Source organism: Hippopotamus amphibius, chromosome 8 (genome assembly GCF_030028045.1).
Source record: "Hippopotamus amphibius kiboko isolate mHipAmp2 chromosome 8, mHipAmp2.hap2, whole genome shotgun sequence".
Lineage (NCBI taxonomy): Eukaryota > Metazoa > Chordata > Mammalia > Artiodactyla > Hippopotamidae > Hippopotamus > Hippopotamus amphibius.
The window spans coordinates 133,414,482-133,432,283 of record NC_080193.1 but is presented as its reverse complement, the minus strand read 5'-3'; the positions used below and the strand labels follow the sequence as shown (position 1 = coordinate 133,432,283).

The 17,802-nt window shown below is 37.4% G+C and overlaps 1 protein-coding gene across 3 annotated transcripts in view; it reads left to right on the top strand.

Moving 5' to 3' along the window:
* Positions 1–17,802, top strand: part of ACVR1C (activin A receptor type 1C) — a 78,138-nt gene that overhangs the window by 41,624 nt on the left and 18,712 nt on the right. The window contains exon 3 of one of the 3 annotated variants that reach the window (XM_057745013.1): positions 16,718–16,957. The exons of the other annotated variants lie outside the window; for them this stretch is intronic. Coding sequence (XP_057600996.1) covers positions 16,718–16,957 — 240 coding nt within the window. The remainder of the gene's footprint in view (positions 1–16,717; positions 16,958–17,802) is intronic. 3 annotated transcript variants of the gene reach the window in all.

Sequence of the window (17,802 nt, the reverse complement as noted above, 5' to 3'; positions counted from 1 at the left end):
TTGGGAGTAAGGGGACTGGTGATACTTGGGGGTTTATAATTATTTTTATACTCAATGTATAGTGTGCACTTTTCTGTATATTTATTACATTTCACAACAAAACAAGAACAAAACATCAAGTTTCAAAGTAACTTTTTTTTTTGGCTGCACCTCTCAGCATGTGGGATCTTAGTTCCCTGACCAGGGATTGAACCCGCGCCCCCTGCATTGGAAGTGGCATCTTAACCACTGGACCACCAGGAAAGTCCCAAAGTAACTTTTGAGTGTGGGTAAATTTGTGAAAATTACACATTCTCCTAACATCCGGAGTTGATATTGGACAGCTAACAGGCTAAGGACATTATTTAATTCTTTCTTTATAAAATTTTTATACTGTTTGCTTTGTTGCACATATGTTCTTTTTCTAATGAAAAAATCTAGTGGATCAAAGTTTATTAAGACTATAAATAAGTGTCTCAAAGACATCTAGTTTCCTCCAATACCCATATAGTAGCAGAACCTAGACTTAGCTAAGTATATGGCTGTCCACCTAACTGACGGTATTTTCAGCTACTCTTACTGTTAAATGTGGCCATGTGACTAAGTTCTGGCTAATGAGATGACTGGCAGTGTTTTGGAGAACTTCTGAGAAGACTCATTTGGAACAGAACTAGCAGGTTATTCTGCCATCCTCCATCATGCTGACTGGATGTAAAGGAGGAGTTTAGCAGCTGCCTTGGACCATGAGGATAATGATTACATGACAGGGATGGAAACAAGGGAGATGAAAGGAGCCTGACCAAAAACTGCATGGAGCCAACCTGCTAACACTGGATACCCATCTTCAAATTTCTTTTACGCGAAAGAGAAAAGGAAACTTCTGTATAGTTTCCTCAGTCATTAGTAGCTAAGCCTAATTCTAATGAACATAGAAATGGTAGAACAAGTCATCCAGAGTGCTACCTGCTTATGGGTTGTATCTGACCCACAGACAGGTTCCATTTGATCTACATAGTTTCTGGGGAAAAAAGTGAGTTTCTTTATAATGTTAAGCATTGTCTTAATATAAAAATCCAGATATCTGGCTTATCTTGAAAAAATCAGAAGATTTGGCATTCTTGAAGTCTCCCTCTTGTTATCAGTTGGCTGAGCAGAAGTGACTGACTTCCTTTTTGGATATGAGCTTTCCTTACTCGTTCATTCATTCATCCAATACCTATTGAGCTTATATCCACTGGCCTAGAGTTCCTAGCATCAGTAGTTTAGTATATTTTCTATTTTAATATAGTTGAATTATTCTGTTTAATACAATTTTATGTGTGACTTGCCTTTCTTATTATTAAAACATCTTTGCTGTGTGAAGGAGTCACATTTTGTTGCTTCTTTCTTTTATAGATGAGTTGCATTGTGATTCGTTACAGGAATGATTTCTGGTGACTCTAGGGGACATCAGAGACATGCTCTGAGAAATACTGGTGATGTCAAATAGCATCAAGAGCGTTCTAAACTTGTCTGAAAATTCATCCAGGATAAGGTCAGGAAACCTGAGCTAGAGAAGCCTGTTATGTAAAGGGTTGATTTTTATAGGAATTGCAATTTAGTTTACGTGTGCACTGATTATCACCCTTCATATGGAAATAGACTATTCAACAAAACCATTCAAGTTCTACTTATCTTTGTTCCCATTTTGCTAACAGAACATACAGTGCTTGAAAGGGTAAGTGTAATAATAATTTCTGATTTTTCCTTTTGGAGTTCAATACACTATTTTAATACTCTTGTACTTTTGACTAATTCAAGTAATTAGTTTCGATAAAGAAAATACATGCACAACATTAAGATGCGGGTACTTTCTTAACCTCAGTACAGTTTTCACCTTCGTGTTCTCAGTTGTATAAAGAAAAAAAGAAGAATTTATTATTTATATCAGCTAGGGTAGGTGAACAATGCATATTGATTAGGCGCATGTCTAAATTAGTCTTTAAACCAGACTAAAGGATTACATTTGGAGGAAGATAAAATGTGAAAACATTAGAATTGAATTTATCAAAATTAATAATTTTAAAGCATGCTATAATTATAAAAATTTGCAGACTCAGTGAGTGTTATTCTCTGGGGAGCTGAAAGTCTTGTTATCTTAATTCCTTTAAAAAAATCCCTTGTTGTCTCAACTTTTATGGTTTTCTATTTGAAACGTAAATTCATTGCTCTAGGCGGTGTAAGCTGACATCAACATGCTGAGAAATACTCATGGGACCCCTTGTGGAATTGTTCTGCCATCACATGAACAAATCCACTTGTAGTTCATTCTCTGAGGATTCACTGCACACCTGACAGGTGTGCCAGACAGGGATTTTTTTCCCCATGAACTGAAAGATGCTATGATTTTTACATTTTAGAAAGTCTGAAATATAAGCATACAAAAAAGTCAAGCTTGTGCTTTGAACGTTTAATATAGGAAGCGTTTCTTGTCTCAAGGAACAAGTACACTGATTTTAATTATGAAATTTTGCTTATAGGGATGTAATAGCAAATTGAAAGTAAAATTTATAACCAGTTCTAAATCGAAAGAGGATTTTACACTATGTAAGCCCTACTCTTCTCAGTTACGTAAATACTATTACCTGTTTACTTAAATATTTTTCAGGTGATTATTGCATACAGGATGTTGAACTGGGTCAAAATGTCAGTATCTCATGTCAGTCTTTTCCAAGTGGACAAGCTGCTTTGTGCAAATGTGTTAGCTGGGGGAGAAATTATATTAGCAGGAACTTTAGGACAGAGAAGTGTAACTTTTTCTTTGTCATCAATATTTTTAAGTGCCTTCTTTGAACAACGCTCTCTGCTATGAGATAGGGTGCTGCTTCCAAAGAACTTTCATTTTTCATATGTAAAAGTTTGGCTTAAAAAAGCTAAAATATTCCTTGAGTAATTACTACCTAATTTCTTTATAGATATGTGTCATTCAAGAATACACACTACTTTAGTGGCTGTACCAATTTACATTCCCACCAACAGTGCAGGAGGGTTCCCTTTTCTCTGCGCCCTCTCCAGCATTTACTGTTTCTAGATTTCTTTTTGGGGGGGGGTACACCAGGTTCAATCATTTGTTTTTATACTGTTTCTAGATTTTTTGATGATGGCCTTTCTGACTGGTGTGAGGTGATACCTCATTGTGGCTTTGACTTGCGTTTCTCTAATGATTAGTGATGTTGAGCATCTTTTCAGGTGTTTGTTAGCCATCTGCATGTCTTCTTTGGAGAACTGTCTATTTAGGTCTTCCTCCCATTTGTGGATTGGGTTATTTGCTTTTTTGGTATTAAGCTGCATGTGCTGCTTGTATATTTTGGAGATGAATCCTTTGTCTGTTGCTTCACTGGCAAATATTTTCTCCCATTCTGAGGGTTGTCTTCTTATCTTGTTTATGGTTTCCAATAAAGAGCTTAAAAAAATACACACTACTATATATAAAAGAGACAATCAACAAGGAGCTACTGTATAGCACAGGGAAGTATACTTAGTACTCTGTAATAACCTGTATGGGAAAAGAATGAAAAAGAATAGATATATGAGTATGTATAACTAAATCACTTTGCTGTACACCTGAAACTAACAGAACATGGTAAATCAACTCTACTCCAATATAAAATAAAAAAATAAATTAAAAAAAGAATATGTGTTTTGATGACAGATTAAGAAACTGATCTCTGGTGCATGCCCTGAAATTAAGAAAAACTGTGAAGCCGGTTTGAATTCTTCCTACTTTATATTAATCTCATCTCTGCTTGAGTCAAAGTTCTTCCTACCCCTTATGCCAAAGATTATATTCTTCAATCTAACATTCCTGTGTCCTTAAAATATAAAACCATTATTATTCTTAAATTCAGATGCTGGTGGACAAAAGAAGATCTGCATCTTCTCAGTGTTCCTCCCAGAAAACTGGCAGCACAAGGAGAACTAGCCAGGAAATAATTTAATGTGTGACACTTTCTGCCTGTTACACACTCATGAAATCTGGCCAGATGCAGACCATGTATGCTAATAGCCATTTATAGATTGAGCACTGAATGGCGGAATGACCCATCAATATCTCACCTGATATGGTTAAAAGGCAGAAATAATTCTGTTATTTCTGTCACTGTCATGGTTCAGCTGAATCTCTAGATTAGAAAATATTCTGCCATTGTTCAGTACTTGAGGTTCCTGTTGATCAGAAACAACCTGTTTGACATGTGTATTCTCACTCTGTGAAAAATGGGGACCATTTGCTGCCCCCGATAGTGGAGCATATTGGAGGGATCTAACTTGAATTAACTTCTAACTGCGTTTTTTCCTGGTGACATTTATAAATATAAGGGGCACTGTGAAGAAGTATGAGGCTAGGACAAGTTCCAGTGGGTAGTGGTGGTGGGGGCACTCCCTGTTATCAGTGAGTAAAGAATTACATGGACGTGTTAGACAAATAAAACCAGTGTTTGTGACTTAACTTCTTAGACCCATCCTACTTCCCATGTGTGTATGTCACACATGTAAGTTTTCACTTACATATCCTTTACACCAGACTGATTCATCATGAATGGAACTCTTCATCATGATCTTTTTCTTCTCTCCCATATCCCTTACTTCTACATAAAGTTTTCTCCATATTTTTACCCGCAAAATTGCTTTGGTATTGTACCCTAGATGGGTCATGTGTTCCTTAGCAGATGTTAAATTCTACAAAGATGTGTGCCCTACTCTCTGCCCCGTTGCCTCCCAGAGAGCTGTTCTCAGTGCACTATTATACACGTTGATCCATTTGGTTCCAGATTTTGAACCAATTTAGTAAAGCAACAAGAAATCAGTTAGAAATGTATTTTCATTACCATCAGGCAAATGTTGGAGATGATGGTACCCATATTTAAGGGTGCTTTGAAATCGCAGGTAAAGGAGAAGATTTGGGAGATTTATCATTGCTTAACATGTCACTCTGTTCTTGACAAAAGAACTTATTCCTGGTGAACTAATTAACGAGGTAGCTTTGAATATCTTAGAGGTAATGTATTTCTTTTTTTTCTGTTTCAGCTACACTTATTATTTCCATACTTTCCCCCCTGAAACCTGTGAACTAAACAAAAACTCTTTAATTGAAGTCAGAGGTCATAGAAGTTTATAGGGTAGGTAGATGCACAGTACCTTACCATGTCATTCAGTTGTTCCTGGTGGTATTTCTTTTTGGTGCCGGGACAGAAGCAGACCCATCAGAAAGCATCTTGAGTAACACTGTCTTTTTGGTTGGTTTATTCTGAGAATATTTTGAAGCCACAAGCTGGAGAAAGAAATGCTTCCCTTTTCCTGGGGTGGGTGGTGGTAGGGAGGCAGTTGAAGACTTGATATTTATACATTCATGGATTCAACCTTGCAATAATAACATCTTTTCACTTGGGAAAACTTTTAATAAAAGGAAGAGGAGTGGTTTTAATACTAAATTAGGCTGTGGTTTCTTTAGGGGTGTTTTGGACCCTTTTAAATTTATGTAGCTACTTGCCATAGCAACTTTAGGGAAGGAAGCACTAATCTTGAAATGGTTCATAAAAATTCACTTTGTCTGGATGGAGACCTCTGTTTTCTTTGCTCAAATTCGTTTTTAAACAGCTGTCCAGACAGTACATATCTTTTCAGACATTATATCCTCATTTTCTATACATTGCTCCATTGTAATATCTTAGTTGCTAGTCAGTTAAATGCCATTCAAATACAGTGAAGAAATATACCTTTAAGTTGAACATAAATATACTACAGGATGTTTGTGCCAAAGGTCAATATGAGTTATTTGAAGCCATTGATCAAGTCCACATCTCTACTCAGTTCTAAGGCATCTCCTCCTAGTAGCATATACTAAGGAAATGCAAATTAATTAATATGAAGGTCATATAAATCTCATGAACATCAATAATTTTTCATACTTTTAATAGCAAAAGAGAAAAGGTCAGCAGGGCAGGAAACGTGGGGATCATGCCCACATTTTCTTTCTTTCTTTTTTTAAAATAAATTTATTTATTTATTATTTTATTGGCTGTGTTGGGTGTTTTTTTGCTGTGCGTGGGCTTTCTTTTCTTTAGTTGCGGTGAGTGGGGGCTACTCTTCGTGGTGGTGCACGGGCTCCTCATTGCCGTGGCTTCTCTTGTTGCAGAGCATGGGCTCTGGGCGTGTGGGCCTCAGTAGTTGCAGCACATGGTCTCAACAGTTGGCGGCTCATGGGCTCTAAAGCGCAGGCTCAATAGTTGTGGCACACGGGCTTAGTTGCTCTGTGGTATGTGGGATCTTCCTGGAACAGGGATCGAACCCGTATCCCCTGCATTGGCAGGCAGATTCTCAACCACTGTGCCACCTAGGAAGCCCCATGCCCACATTTTCTCATCTTTTTCTTTTCATCTTGAGGAGTTTGCCTCCCTAAAGCCAGAAATAGGAGGTGGCGAGGAGGTAACTGGAACTGTCCTGGGAGAAGCTGAGGCATCTAAACTGGTTCTCATCTTTATCTGGGCAGTGGTGGCCTCCACTGCTTTCACCAACACAGTTCCACTCCAGTCTCTAAGGAAAGTTGCAAATTCACAAAAATAGATTTAAAAATTTCTCCTTTCTTTCCTTTTTTCTTCCTCCCTCCCTCCTTCCTTCCTCCTTTTTTTCTCTCCTTTTTATTTTGTCTTCCTTACCTTCTTACAATCTTTCGCTTTTTGCATGATTCTTTCCAGCTCATACATTCTCTTCTTCCTGCCTTGTTAGCACTTCCTTTCTCTGCATTGTTGTTGTTTAATGTACTGCAGAACTTATATAGGGGAGATTTTTGTAAGCTATGCTGTCATCCATCTGGGCTGGTGCTTGTGTCTTTTTCCCCATCTTCTTCTGTTTAATTTACTAGTGAGTGAAATAACTGGAATTAGCAATGCAGCACTCCCAGATCTCACTTTTGGGGTTAACGTATTCCACCATGGAGCTGCTTATTCCATGGAGAAATCATCTCAGTTGACATGGTCGCAAAAATTGGAAATTATCAAATAATGAGTTCTCCTATGATCAAGAATGTAAAATCTGTTAGAAAATTAATATTTTCATTTGAGGTAACTTATTAAAATGTATTTGTAACTGCACTACTGTCTTTTTCTACCATGACTCATTGGGTGCAGGTTACAGCTTTCTTCATTTGTCTCCTGTAGAGATTACAATCAACATTTGGTTTAGAAGATAGTTTTACAAATGTTTGCCTTAAAAATTGCTCAGTGCTTAAGGAGCTCTTTCTGGATGGCGTTGCTAGCCTTTTTTTAGCCGAGTCATCTTTTTTTCTTACTAACTCGTGTCAGTAAATCTGTTCACAAAAGTAGAAACATTGCCCATCTGTAATAAACATCCCTGAGTGCAGTAGCCATCACCAGAGTAGTGCACTTTTATAGATATTATTCCTATTTTCAGGCTTGCTGACCTTTCGCCTCTATATTGGTTGCCATAGTGATGATCTGAGCTCTGCTTAATAGAACTTTACTAAAATGAAGACAGTCAATACGCTTTTCAGCTGTAATGTTTGTATTGATAGTTCCTAATAACATGTATCAAAATAAAATTTAGCCATATAAATGTATCCAATAGTGGAATTTTATTTTTTAAAACATGTTTAGTACATGTTTATGTAAGTTGCAAATGATTAAATACGTTCTGTGGCTTTCTTAGAATTCCTGCAATACCTTTGTAAAGATATAAAAATATGGATGCAACTTGAAATGTAGATTTAAAAGGTTATTGTGAGACTGAACCAAGAAGAAATAGAAAATATGAACAGACCAATCACAAGCACTGAAATTGAGACTGTGATTAAAAATCTTCCAACAAACAAAAGCCCAAGGCTAGATGGATTCACAGGCAAATTCTATCAAACATTTAGAGAAGAGCTAACACCTAATCTTCTCAAACTCTTCCAAAATATAGCAGAAGGAGGAGCACTCCCAAACTCATTCTACGAGGCCACCATCACCCTGTTACCAAAACCAGACAAAGATGTCACAAAAAAAGAAAATTACAGACCGATATCACTGATGAATATAGATGCAAAAATCCTCAACAAAATACTAGCTAACAGAATCCAACAGCACATTACAAAGATCATACACCATGATCAAGTGGGGTTTATCCCTGGAATGCAAGGATTCTTCAGTATACACAAATCAGTCAATGTGATACACCATGTTAATAAATTGAAGGATAAAAACCGCATGATCATCTCAATAGATGCAGAAAAAGCTTTTGAGAAAATTCAACACCCATTTATGATAAAAACTCTCCAGAAAGTGGGAATAGGAGGAAACTATGTCAACATAATAAAAGCCATATATGAGAAACCAACAGCCAACATTGTTCTGAATGGTGACAAACTGAAAGCATTCTCTCCAAGAACAGGAACAAGACAAGGGTGTCCACTCTCACCACTATCATTCAACATAGTTTTGGAAGTGTTAGCCACAGCACTCAGAGAAGAAAATGAAATAAAAGGAATCCAAAATGGAAACAAAGTAAAATTGTGACTCTTTGCAGATGACCTGATGTTATACATAGAAAATCCTAAAGAGGCTACCAGAAAACTACTAGAGCTAATTGATGAATTTAGTAAAGAAGCAGGATACAAAATTAATGCACAGAAATCTCTTGATTTCCTATAAACTAACAATAAAAAAATCAGAAAGATAAATTAAGGAAACTCTCCCATTTACCATTGCAACAAAAAGAATAAAATACCTAGGAATAAACCTACCTAAGGAGGCAAAAGACCTGTATGCAGAAAACTATAAGACATTGATAAAAGAAATCAAAGACAATACAAACAGATGGAGAGATATACTGTGTTCTTGGATTGGAAGAATCCACATTGTGAAAATGACTATACTACCCAAAGCAATCTACAGATTCAATGCAATCCCTATCAAACTACCAATGGCATTTTTCACAGAACTAGAACAAGAAATTTTTCAATTTGTATGAAAATACAAAAGACCCCGAAAAGACAAAGCAATCTTGAGAAGGAAAAACAGAGCTGGAGGAATCAGGCTCCTTGACTTCAGACTATACTACAAGGCTACAGTGATCAAGACAGTGTGGTGCTGGCACAAAAACAGAAATATAGATCTATGGAACAAGATAGAGAGGCTGGAGATAAACCCATGCCCATATGGGCACCTTATCTTTGACAAAGGAGGCAAGAATATACAGTGGAGAAAAGACAGCCTCTTCAATAAGTGGTGCTTGGAGGATTGAACAGCTACATGTAAAAGAATGAAGTTAAAACATTCCCAACACCATACACAAAAATAAACTCAAAATGGATTAAAGATCTAAATGTAAGGCCAGACACTATCAAACTCTTAGAGGAAAACATAGGCAGAGTACTGTATGACATAAATCAAAGAAAGATCCTTTTTGACCTACCTCCTAGAATAATGGAAATAAAAATAAAAATAAAAAAATGGAATCTAATGAAACTTAAAAGCTTTTGCACAGCAAAAGAAACCATAAACAAGACAAAAAGACAACCCTCAGAATGGGAGAAAATCTTTGCCAATGAAGCAATGGACAAAGGATTAATCTCCAAAGTATACAAGCAGGTCATGCAACTCAATATCAAAAAAACAAACAACCCAATCCACAAATGGGTGGAAAACCTAAATAGACATTTCTCCAAAGAAGACATACAGGTGGCTAACAGACATCTGAAAAGATGCTCAGCGTCACTAATCATTGGAGAAATGCAAATCAGAGCCACAATGAGGTATCACCTCACGTTGGTTAGGATGGGCATCATCAAAAAATCTAGAAACAATAAATGTTGGAGAGGGTGTGGAGAAAAGGGAACTCTCCTGCACTGTTGATGGGAATGTAAATTGATACAGCCACTATGAAGAACAGTATGGAGGTTCCTTAAAAAACTAAAAATAGAACTACCATATGACCCAGCAATCCCACTCCTGGGCATAGACCCTGAGAAAACCATAATTCAAAAAGATACATGTGCCACAATGTTCACTGCAGCGCTATTTACAATAGCCAGGACATGGAAGCAACCTAAGTGTCCATCAACAGATGAATGGATAAAGAAGATGTGGCACATATATACAATGGAATATTTCTCAGCCATAAAAAGGAATGAAGTTGAGTTATTTGTAGTGAGGTAGATGGACCTGGAGTCTGTCACACAGAGTTCAGTAAGCCAGAAAGAGAAAAAATATACTGTATGCTAATGTATACATATGGAATCTAAAAGAAAAACAACAACAACAATAAAAAAAAAAAGTACTGATGAACCTAGGGGCAGGACAAGAATAAAGATGCAGATATAGAGAATGTTCTTGAGGACACAGGCAGTGGAGGGGAAGCTGGGACGAAGGGAGGGTAGCATAGACATATATGCACTACCAAATGTACAATAGATAGCTAGTGGGAAGCAGCTACATAATATAGGGAGATCAGCTCGATGTTTGGTGATGACCTAGAGGGCTGGGATAGGGAGGAGTGGAGGGAGACTCAAGAGGGAGGGGATACGGGGATATATGTGTAAATACCACTGATTCACTTTGTTGTACAGCAGAAACTGTGCAACATTGTAAAACAATTATACTCCAATAAAGCTCTGAGGAAAAGATTATTGTGAAGTAATAATAAAACTTAAAAATTTTTTTTTCTTTTCATTTATTTATTTGTTTTGGCCGCATCAAGCCTTAGTTGCGGCCTGCAGGATCTCTGTTGCAGCACAGGGGCTTCTCTCTAGTTGTGGAGTGTGTTTTCAGCCTTTAGTTGTTGTGCACATGGGCTCTGTAGTTTGTGGCGCGCGGGGTCTGTAGTTTGTGGCACACAGGCTCTCTAGTTGAGGCACGCGGGCTCAGTAGTTGTGGCATGTGGGCTTAGTTGCCCCTCGGCATGTGGGGTCTTAGGTCCCCAACCAGGGATTGAACCTGTGTTTCCTCCATTGAAAGGTGGATTCTTTACCACTGGACCGTTAGCGAAGTCCCAAATAAAACTTTTTTTTTATAACAGCAAACTTTAGAAGTTGCAATTTGCATGGTTAATGATTTCTTAATCAAAGTCAAATCTGAGAACTCTTTTAGCACCTTGTCCTAAGAACACTCAAGGCCAAGCTGTCCTCACATGCACCTGTACAACTCCTAATGATTTCAGCGGAATCCTGCAACACTCAAGAGAAGGAAAGTTGGTGATCTGCCAAAATTCACCTGGCAAAGTAGAAGAGCACAAAATACCTTTGTTCCCAAAGTTCACTTAACAGTTTTAAATCTTTTAGTCATTGGTTGTAGATAGACTATTATTTTTAGGATTATAGTGAAACTTATGAACACTTTTTTGAGGAATTTGATTCCCTTTCCTTTAGAATTATGTTTTCAAATTATGTGCACATGTTCTGGTTAACATGTAAGTAAAATTCAAAGTACATTTAATATAATTAGCTCTCTTGTATTGTCAATGCAAAGAAGGAAGTCTGAGGGATGACTTAATTCTTCCTCTCATTAAGAACTAGCATATGTTCTTTGGAAGAAATTAGATAATAAATAAATGAATATATGATGTGTCAGGTGGTGATAAGATCCAGGAAGCTAAATAAAACAGAAAAAGGGTATAGAGAGAAAATGGGGAATGAGAAGGAAGTACTATTTTAGATCAGCCAAAACCATCATCTCCTCCCTGGATTATTGCATCAGGTTTCTGATTGGGTTTTAGGTATTTTCCAGGTAAGCATCTTCGCTGAAAACATTTTTGCTGCAAACTGTTTTTGTCATATAATTAATTGGCCATAAAAGATGAAATAACTGGTTGATAGTTTGCTTTGATAGTTTGGTTTCATTTCTGCATTGATGGAGTACTCCCATTTTTATATTATGTAAATCTTAGCCCTCATAATGGTCTATACAGTGATGAGTAGATGTGGAGATCTTAAAATAACTAGATGATAACAATTATGTATATCAACTTGATAGAAAAGACGGTAGTCAATTACTGGAACTATAAAATAAGGGAATGTAAAGCCAGATTGCATACAATACTAGAAAATAACATGTTGGTTTGCAAATCCTTCAGTGATTTGAAGGTGCAGAGTTGAACCCCCATTTCCCATGCAACTTTGGAATGTCTGTCAATAGACATGTGACAGTTTGCCAAGAACGAACAACAGTTGTAGAGGCTTTCACAAAGCAATACAAAGCTCAGTTACAAATACGCATCCTAGTATTTGGAAACTGGTATCTCTCTTAGTGAAGGAATAAATTATAGTGAAAAAATGTGATGCTGAATGAGGAGACGAATCAACAAGCAAAACACGAAAGTATAAAATATTATGAATCAAAGACTTGGAAGACAAGTGCTTAGGTACAACTCACTGAATAAAATTAGTTATTTTGTAGTTTACTATAAAGTCTTTTAAATTTTGTTATTCATTTTTCACATTTAATTGTTTCCTTTTTAATGTCACTGTTTTATTTTTTGTTGTTTATCTTTTACAGCAAAATTGCCTTATGGCTGAATAAGTAATTATTCAGCAAAAATGTTTGCAGTAGTGTGTACAGTGAAAATACCAGGCACATTGTAATTGGTTTCTTTTTTTTTTAAGAACTTTTATTGAGATACAGTTAACATACAATAAACTGCATATATTTACAGTGTACAGTTTGGTATCCCAATCTCCCAATTCATGCCCCCCCAACCCTCCCCGCTTTCCCCACTTGGTGTCCATATGTTTGTTCTCTACATCTGGGTCTCTATTTCTGCCTTGCAAGCCAGTTGATTTGTACCATTTTTCTATATTCCGCATATATGTGATAATATATGATATTTGTTTTTCTCTTTCTGACTCACTTCACTCTGTATGACAGTCTCTAGGTCCATCCATGTCTCTACAAATGTCCCAGTTTCATTGCTTTTTACAGCTGAGTAATATTCCATTGTATGTATGTACCACATCTTCTTTATCCATTCATCTGTTGATGGACACTTAGGTTGCTTCCATGTCCTGGCTATTGTAAATAGTGCTGCAATGAACATTGGAGTGCATGTGTCTTTTTGAATTATAGTGTTCTCTGGGTATATGCCCAGCAGGGGGATTGCTGGGTCATATGGTATTTCTATTTTTAGTTTTGCAAGGCACCTCCATACTGCTCTCCATAGTGGCTGTATCAGTTTACATTCCCACCAACAGTGCAAGAGCGTTCCCTTTTCTCCACACCCTCTCCAGCATTTACTGTTTGTAGATTTTCTGATGATACCCATTCTACCAGTGTGAGGGGATACCTCATTGTAGTTTTGACTTGCATTTCTCTAATAATTGGTGATGTTGAGCAGCTTTTCATGTGCTTCTTGGCTATCCGTATGTCTTCTTTGGAGAAATGCCTATTTAAGTATTCTGCCCATTTTTTGATTGGGTTGTTTGTTTTTCTGATATTGAACTGTTTATATATTTTGGAGATTAGTCCTTTGTCTGTTGATTCGTTTGCAAATATTTTCTCCCATTCTGAGGGTTGTCTTTTTGTCTTGCTTATAGTTTCCTTTGCATGTAGAAGCTTTGAAGTTTCATTAGGTCCCACTTATTTATTTTTGTTTTTATTTCCATTACTCTAGGGGGTGGATCAAAAAAGATCTTGCTGTTATTTACATCAAAGAGTGTTCTTCCTATGTTTTCCTCTAGGAGTTTGATAGTGTCTGGCCTTACATTTAGATCTTTAATCCATTTGGAGTTTATTTTTGTGTATGGTGTTAGGGAGTGTTCTAATTTCATTCTTTTACATGTAGCTGACCAATTTTCCCAGCACCACTTACTGAAGAGGCTGCCTTTTCTCCATTGTATATCCTTGCCTCCTTTGTCATAGATTAGTTGACTGTAGTTTATCTCTGGGCTTTCTATCCTGTTCCATTAATCTATATTTCTCTTTTGGTGCCAGTACCATACTGTCTTGATCACTGTAGCCTTGTAGTATAGCCTGAAGTCAGGAAGCCTGATTCCACCAACTCGGTCTTTCCTTCTCAAGATTGCTTTGGCTATTTGGGGTCTTTTGCATTTCCATACAAATCATAAGATTTCTTGTTCTACTTCTGTGAAAAATGCCATTGGTAATTGATCAGGATTGCATTGAATCTGTAAATGGCTTTCAGTAGTATAGTCATTTTCACAATGTTGATTCTTCCAATCCAAGAACATGGTATGTCCCTCCATCTATTTGTGTCATCTTTGATTTCTTTCATGAGTGTCTTATAGTTTTCTGAGTACAGGTCTTTTACCTCCTTGCTTAGGTTTATTCCTAGACATTTTATTCTTTTTGTTGCAATGGTGAATGGGATTGTTTCCTTAATTTCTCTTTCTGACCTTTCATTGGTAGTGTATAGAAATGCAAGAGATTTCTGTGTGTTAATTTTGTATCCTGCAACTTTACCAAATTCATGGATTAGCTCAAGTAGTTTTCTGGTGGCATCTTTAGGATTTTCTATGTATAGTATCATGTCATCTGTGAACAGTGACTGTTTGACTTCTTTTCCAATTTGGATTCCTAATATTTCTTTTTCTTCTCTGATTGCTGTGGCAAGGACTTCCAAAACTATGTTGAATAATAGTGTTGAGAGTGGACATCCTTGTCTTGTTCCTGATCTTAGAGGGAATGCTTTCAGTTTTTCCCCATTGAGAATGATGTTTGCTGTGGGTTTGTCATATATGGCCTTTATTATGTTGAGGTAGGTTCCCTCTGTGCCCACCTTTTGGAGAGTTTTTACCATAAATGGGTGTTGAATTTTCTCAAAAGCTTTTCCTGCATCTATTGAGATGATCATGCAGTTTTTATCCTTCAGTTTGTTAATATGATGTATCACATTGATTGATTTGGGTATATTGAAGAATCCTAGCATTCCAGGGATAAACCCCACTTGATCATGGTGTATGATCCTTTTGATGTGTTGTTGGATTCTGCTGGCTTGTATTTTGTTGAGGATTTTTGCATCTAAATTCATCAGTGACATTGGTCTGTAATTTTCTTTTTTTGTAGTATCTTTGTCTGCTTTTGGTATCAGGGTGACGGTGGCCTCATAAAATGAGTTTGGGAGTGTTCCTTTCTCTGCAATCTTTTGGAAGAGCCTGAGAAGGATGAAAGTTAGCTCTTCTCTAAATGTTTGATAGAATTTGCCTGTGAATCCATCTGGTCCTGGACTTTTGTTTGTTGGGAGATTTTTAATCACAGTTTCAATTTCATTACTTGTGATTGGTCTGTTCATATTTTCTATGTCTTCCTGATTCAGTCTTAGAAGCTTATACCTTTCTAAGAATCTGTCCATTTCATCCAGGTTGTCCATTTTATTGGCATAGAGTTGCTTGTAGTAGTCTCTTACGGTGCTTTTTATTTCTGTGGTGTCTGTTATAAATTCCATTTCCTTTCTAATTTTATTGGTTTGAGTCCTCTCCCTCTTTTTCTTGATGAGTCTTGCTAGAGGTTTATTGATTTTATTTATCTTCTCAAAGAACCAGCTTTTAGTTTTATTGATTTTTGCTATTGTTTTCTTTGTCTCTATTTCATTTATTTCTGCTCTGATCTTTATGATTTCTCTCTGTCTACTAACTGTGGGTTTTGTTTGCTCTTCTTTCTCTAGTTTCTTTAGGTGTAAGGTTAGATTGTTTATTTGGGATTTTTCTTGTTTCTTGAGGTAGGATTGTATTGCTATAAACTTCCCTCTTAGAACTGCTTTTGCTGCATCCCATAGATTTTGGATTGTTGTGTTTTCATTGTCATTTGTCTCTAGACATTGTAATTGGTTTCTTAGCTTTTACTTTTGTGCCCCTAGTGTCTGCTCACGCAGTGGCCACTCAGAATATGTTAGGTCTTATCTTTTGTCTGTTCAAAACCCTGTGACAGCTTCCACTTGGAATAAAATCCACAGTCCTTTTAGCTTATAAGACCCCACATGATCCTTCTCTTTTTGACCTCTCACACGATTTCCTTCTACCTTTCCCCTCATTTACTGCGCTCCAGGCAAAGGTGGTTCCTGAACACACCAAGTAGGTCTCCACCTCAGGGCCCCTTTTACTTGCTTTCCTTCTGCTGGGTACATGCTTCCCTGAGCTACTTTCCTTATTGTTCCCTGACCCCTCCCCAGAGTGGGCTTCCATGATCAGTCTCTCTAAAGTAGCATCCTACCATCACTCTGTCTCTTTGCTCTGCTTTATCTTTCTTCACAGCACTTATGATCTCTTGCTTTCGTATTACATATCTGTCTGTGGGTGTATGAGAACATAAGCACCACAGAGGAAAGGATTTGGGCTATCTCACTCACTGCTATGTCTCCAGCACCTGAAACAGTGGCAACATATTGCAAGAGCTCAGTAATTATCTGTGGCAAAAAGGAATGAATATGCCTTAAGGATGGATTGCTGAAAAATGGGGAGAAAACATTAATAAAATATCGAATGGTTTGGAGGCTTTAAAAAGGATCCCAGGTGCTAGTGCTTTCCATGATCCTAATTCCATCTCCCATTGTCACCTGGCAGAACCTAACCTCAACTGCATCCTAACCTCAACTCCCTTTCCTCGTCTTTGCTTTTATCACAGTCTCTCCCAACTAACGTGAGTGCATACCGTGCAGCTGCACATTATAGATGTGAAATTTCGGTGATTGCATCTCCAGTTTCTAAAATACTTAACGTGGGTTGACTTGTGGTCACGTTCTTTCTTTTTTTTAATTACAGCATCACCAGATGCCCCAAAACTCAGACCCATGGAGCTGACCATTATTATCACTGTGCCAGTTTGCCTCCTGTCCATAGCTTCAGTGCTGACAGTATGGGCATGCCAAGGTCGACAGTGCACCTACAGAAAGAAAAAGAGACCGAATGTGGAAGAGCCCCTCTCTGAGTGCAATCTGGTTAATGCTGGGAAAACTCTAAAAGATCTGATTTACGACGTGACCGCCTCTGGATCTGGCTCTGGTATGTGCCTATCGTTTATTTTACAGTAAGAAAAACCTTAAAAAATAATACCCATTTTAACAAAAAGTGGCCTAAGTATTATTAATTCCATTGTTTAAATGCTGAATATGGTACATGGTAAGCGCTGGCATAGAAACTTCTTTCAGGATTTGATGAAAAGTAAAAACTGTCTTGGCCTAAAGAATGAAATATTCTCAGTTGCTTTTTGTGCTTTTAGGTATTCAGATGCTCGTTTTCACATGCCTTCAGAATTTATTTCTGAAGGCAGAGTTTCTTTTCTCTGCCCTCTCCCACATTATGGTTAGTGATAATCGTTGCTGCTGTCCTGGTCATGTTTCATGGGCACAACAGAGTTATAGGGCTTAAGCAGTTGAGTTCTGGGGAGAAGATATTAGTTATGTAAAGTAGTGTTTTTTTGTTTGTGATCATGAAGATCTTCGGAATCTGTATGTGTTTGTGTGTGAAGTCAGTAGGGAGCTGACTTGAAATTAAAATCCAGAATATGGTCTTAAAGCATAGAAGCGAAAGATGAAAGGGAGCAGCACAGCATTCCCGTGCTGGCTTGTGCTGCTAAGGTTCTATGATAACTCTTTCCCTCTTTCATGGAACTTCAGAGCCCCTGATGAAGCAGTTCAAAATATCAGGCCGTATTATGGCTTAAGTGAGCCTTTCTCTAGCACAAAGCATCTGAGGGCTTTTCGGGTTTCCAGTGACAGAGCAGCATTTCCCCTCTCCCACCCCAAAATAACACACTCCCTAAAATGGCAGAGAACTCCCAGCTTTCATGTATATTTCCAGAAATCCTGTCAGCACGTGGTGTTGCAGAAACATGAACTAGGGTAAGC